This window comes from Montipora foliosa, chromosome 11 (assembly GCF_036669935.1).
Source record: "Montipora foliosa isolate CH-2021 chromosome 11, ASM3666993v2, whole genome shotgun sequence".
Classification (NCBI taxonomy): Eukaryota; Metazoa; Cnidaria; class Anthozoa; order Scleractinia; family Acroporidae; genus Montipora; species Montipora foliosa.
The window spans coordinates 6,784,117-6,789,116 of NC_090879.1; the positions used below are offsets into that span (position 1 = coordinate 6,784,117).

The window sequence follows — 5,000 nt, forward strand, 5'->3', positions numbered from 1 at the left end:
TTTATGCTTTCAACTTCATGTTACACTATTGTAAATGAGTATTTTACCAGAAATGTTTTGTTCCCCTCTAGTCTCTAGGAAATGCCCATTGGTTTGGGTTCTTTATGCTCTTGTCACGATTTTGACTCATATCTCCACTTATCATTTCTCTTCTTTCACCCTTGGGTTGGGCAATGTTTGCTTTTTGGCATTGCAACCCCATGGAGATGGGGTTGTTCTTTCTCCCTGTCAAGTTGGGAGAAAACCGCTAAATGGGCTTTGCACAGGGTACTTCTCGTCTATCTCGGCATTTTAAGTGGGGAATTGCTGCCTGCAGTACCCCTTCTGCCCTGAGCTGAAGCCCAGTTAGGAGGGAGGAATATTGTTACTTTGCTGGACCTTTCTACAGTGCAGTCCAGAAATAAGCGTCCTACGCAGACGCAAAACGCACGCACGTTTTTTGCGCACACATGTTTTTAAATGCGTGTTTGCAAATGGGCACTTGATGCGGGTTTTTTTTTTTGTTATTCAAACTCGTATTTAGCTGTGATTTTCATTGTTCCACGAAACAGTAGACAGACAATGAAATGAATATTTAATTCCTGTGATCAACTCACCAGAACATTTGAATTGAGGAGCATTGTCAACTGGTCATTGTGAGTTTCGAAATGTGCCAACAAAGTTTAAATTTCTTTTCGCATTCACTGAATGTCAAACACAATGGAACTTTTGTCATCCCGTAGCTGACCCCTGATCGTTATTTTGACCTTTTTGTTGCCGAAACTGGAGTTTGGATTGTTGACATACCAAGATGCCCGTCAACGGAAAAAATAATTATGCAGACGTACGTAGTTTCTGACCTTTCCACAAATTCTTTGCAATAAATACCTCTTACTAACCGAGTTCGAAGTCCGTACTGTAAGTTACGGACCAAGTTTTTTCCCGTTGATTTATTCGCGCGTGGGCCATAAATCAACGGGAAAAAACGAGGATCCGTAACTTACAGTACGGATCGAGAAAACGAGGTTAGTAAGATATTTATTATATCTCTGAGGTTAACCGGCGCGCGGGCAAGGAAACTAGTCAAAGTGAAGCGGAAGGTTCAACTGCCACAAAGAATGCCGTGCCAAAATCCCAAAAACTAAATCTTCTTGGCTGTTAAGTTTGAAATAGTTGCTTGCAAGATTCAAACAGTTTTCAGTACAAGTTTATGCAACAGAAATGACATGAAAAACTCGGTAGAAGATGTTTTGTCGAAATTTTAAATTTAGCGGGCTGTACAGCGGGCTGTAGTGTAGAATACGGCCCGCTTATTTAGCCAATTACAGTGCGCGTACTATCTGAGAGATATAATAAAAGTTTGTAAGAGCAAGTGCTTTCCCGAATATTTGTCGCTCTTAATTATTTCGGGTACAAAAAAAGAAAGCAACGCTACTGAAGAGTTTCTGTAACATCTCAAGTTTTTCACAAACTTCAAATACTGTGAATGGCGTGACAGAGGTCGTCATGAGGCTCCGATTACCGAAAGTCAACATGCGGTTCCAGGCTCTTAAACAAAAGATGATGGTAAAAGCAGACCAAAGGGAAGTGCGTTCTGTTCAATGATTTTTTTCACTGCCTTCACCATCCATTTGAACAAACAATACTATATGTTGCACGCATAACTGAAAGAAATTAAAACAGCCGGCACTGAATTGAATTCATTCGATGTTCTCTGTCACACATGGTTTTGAATTCGATGTCACGCTTTGAAGTTTCACTCCGTTTACCTCCAGCCAACCCACGGTAATTGTCCTCCGTAAAACTAAACTAAAGAAAGCAATTGATGCAGCAGATATTGTAAAGCATTTGTTTTCAACTCCGAACGCATTCCAATGAATCTTACAGTAAACCGGCCTCGTTGGTCAAAAGGACACTGTCGGTATTGAAGACCGTAGATGCCTTTGCAAATTTCTCGAACGCATGTAAACAATCATTTTGAAATATTCAACAGAGTATTACAGATGGCGTAAAAGGCGTTTTGTTTGCAAATGAGTACATGTATATTTCTTATTTCTCTTTCCACGTGAAAATGATTTTACTGCTTTTCATGGCGCCGTTCGTTCAAGTTTTGCTTCACGATTTTATATTGTTGTAGATCGACTAATCGTCGATTTTTAATTGTTGGCAAAAGAGATGTCTTTCGAATGGAAAATGGCCCAGTTTTACATTTTAATCACAGGGAAATATTTATTCCCTCATTATGTTATTTACTGATGCAGCGAGAAGCGAGAGTAATTTTAAAATGTCAGAAATTAAACAAGCAGCGGAAGCGAGTACATTTCACTTGGAAACACACCTTGCAATTTTGTCAAACTCTTCACTGTTGACACCGCTATTGTGTTGTGCCGAAACTAACAATAAAACATAAACAATGGAAAGACAATGGGCCAATTCATACATACTAATTATCTTTGATGAAGGCGCATTTTTGATGCACGTGTTATAAACGCAGATGAGTGTGCGCAATTTTCTTGTGCTCGTTTCACACGCGGTTTTTAGGACGCTTACATGTATTTCTGGTCTGCACTTTACCTTGGCCCCAGTGCATTAATATGCCAGCAACTACAGTGTATGCCCACCTTGCAATACAGGCATGAGGCACCCCCTCGGCTAGGCGTCTACAATTTTGTAGGACCCTCCTCTGGTGGTCCATACAGGCGGTTGGTTTCATGCATACTTTGCCAGTACATTCCCTGCCCCTTGCTTATGCCCAAGTTTTGTCTATCGCCTTGCTGTGCACTAAAGCATTAAATGATATTTTAGAATAAAATAGATGTTAGTTAATGCCAGAAACACATACTGGGCAGTCAACCTGGGAGGAGAGCGTGACTTCCCATCGCGTGATTACCTTATTTGGCTCTTTCATTCAATCCCACCATGTGAGCCTTCTTGGTTTGACATTTTCAAAGTTCAGCTTGTTCTGTTTTCTGTTCAGGAGTTTAATCCCTCTCTCTCTTTATTGTAACCTACATGTACAATGTACTTTAATAGTTCCCTTAAATAAAATATGTGCATGGAATTGCTGCCTGCGGCACCTGCCCTGTTAGGGAGGGGCGGGGGGCATATTTTTATTTTGCTGGACTGGGATAAACTTGACGCCAGGAAATTATGCTAGCAACTATGCCCGCCTCGCAATACAGGCGTGACACACCCCCTTGGCTAGCTGCCGAGACCCCTCATCCAGTGGTTCATACGGGCGGTGGGTATTATCCATGCCTTGCCAGTACATTCCCTGCCCCTCAATTATGCCCAAATTGTGTCTATTGTCTTACTGTGCACCAAGGCATTAAATGTTGTTTATGTGAAATAAACTTGTGAAACTATTTGAAACTTGCAAGCAACTATTTTTGACATGAAATTATGTTAAAAAACAAGTAGTGTTTTGTTTCCGGAATGGTAAGAGCAGGAGAAAAGATAAAATATTGTAGTGCGGGTCTCTCGGCCTGTCATTATTGATTTTGGTTTGTCTGTTGAAACTATAGAAATGTGGACGCCACGCATTTCTCTGAATGGCGTCTGTTTTAACTTCAAGTTAATTTACTGGTTTTGTAGCACTAACCCAAGGCTAATTTGACCCTTTTTTCAACAGTAAGGACCATAGCAATAACCAATAGAGTGCTCAAGTTAATCTTGTTTAGTCTTTGTGTTACAGGTTGATCACTAATGTAACTATTTGAGAAAGATTTTGAAAAGAAGGGTGTCATATTCTGTTTTGATGATTTTGCACTTTATTGGAGGTAGTTCTGTGGTTTCTAGCGGACATTAATACTGGCGCCTTGTTAACCCATTGACCCTTGAGGTGCCCTAGGACAGTCCCCCAGTAGACAAGTAAAAAATTATCTGGCATCTGTTAAGTCTTCCAGGGGTCATTAGGTTAAGTAAAGCATACTGTACAACGTAGTCAAAATGTGCCGGCAGCCGGCTATTTGGCCGCCTACAACACTATATCTGCCACTTGCTTCTAATTCACATTTGTCAGACTTGGTTAATTCAGGATGAGGTTGTTTCAAGGTTTTGTTCATCACTGTAAACTATGCAAGGTTCTCCAGCCCTTGGCAGCAGAGTCCGAAGGCCTCTCCTGCCTATTACTATAGCCAGCTTGCCTACTACTGGAAGACACTATGACTGGGCTGACTGTAGGCTGTACCATCAGTTGATTTTTCCTAAACAGGCACACATCCCTTTTGCTAAATTCTTCTTGTGCAGGATGGTTAATTATGCCCTCCCAATTTCACCCAGTCTGTAATTAATTGCTACACCTATTGCATGCCATATTGCATTGCTTACGTGCTTTTAGGAATGATTAGATTACAATGAACCGCAGTCAGTTTGCACATTTATATGGTCAACAGATTGGGACATGGCATCTGGTCCAGCAGTCTTTCCCTCAACAAGAGAGAGCACAAACTATGCCCGTTTGTGCCGTCTTTTAGTGGATGTAGGATCTCAGGCCCTTCGCGATACCTTTGACAGAATACATTCTCCAGCTGATCTTTACAAGATTTTGTCAAATACTTCAGCACATTACCCTAAATTGCTGTCACTGAGAAAGAGAAAAATTGTGAATCCCACACAGTGGGGAAAGCTTTACCCAACTGTTTGTTCATCTGTGTCATCAGCCAGCTTTGACATTACGCTTCTGGTGGTATTGCTGCGAAATATATGTGGTTTCAGTCCTCCTGCCAGTACTGGAAACTGGGACATGCTTCCTCTTCCTGGTGATAACAGTTGTGAGGCAAACATAGCAAGAATCAAGTATTACAGAAATGAAGTCTATGCTCATGCCAGCCAAGCTTCTGTTGATGATGCAACATTCAATATGTTATGGCAGTATATAAGTAATGCATTGCTAGCCCTTGGATCTGGAAAAACTTATGCCAGTGTGATCAGCCGACTGAAGACTGAGTGCATGGACCTTGATTTTGAGGAGCACTATCGAGAATTACTAAAGCAGTGGAAAAAGGATGATGATAACACCA

At 41.2% G+C, this 5,000-nt stretch overlaps 2 protein-coding genes across 3 annotated transcripts in view; both read left to right on the forward strand.

Annotated features, from left to right (window-relative positions):
* The window catches only part of LOC137976448 (NLR family CARD domain-containing protein 3-like), a 42,364-nt gene that overhangs the window by 1,964 nt on the left and 35,400 nt on the right, over nucleotides 1-5,000 (forward strand). Inside the window, exon 1 of one of the 2 annotated variants that reach the window (XM_068823811.1) lies at nucleotides 4,961-5,000. This exon is cut by the window's right edge and continues 24 nt beyond it. The exons of the other annotated variant lie outside the window; for it this stretch is intronic. The gene's annotated coding sequence lies outside the window, so the exon portion shown is untranslated. Of the gene's footprint in view, nucleotides 1-4,960 lie in introns of those variants that run through there. 2 annotated transcript variants of the gene reach the window in all.
* LOC137976615 (E3 ubiquitin-protein ligase DZIP3-like) overlaps nucleotides 4,382-5,000 on the forward strand; it is a 684-nt gene continuing 65 nt past the window's right edge. The window contains exon 1 of the mRNA XM_068823987.1: nucleotides 4,382-5,000. This exon is cut by the window's right edge and continues 65 nt beyond it. Coding sequence (XP_068680088.1) covers nucleotides 4,382-5,000 — 619 coding nt within the window.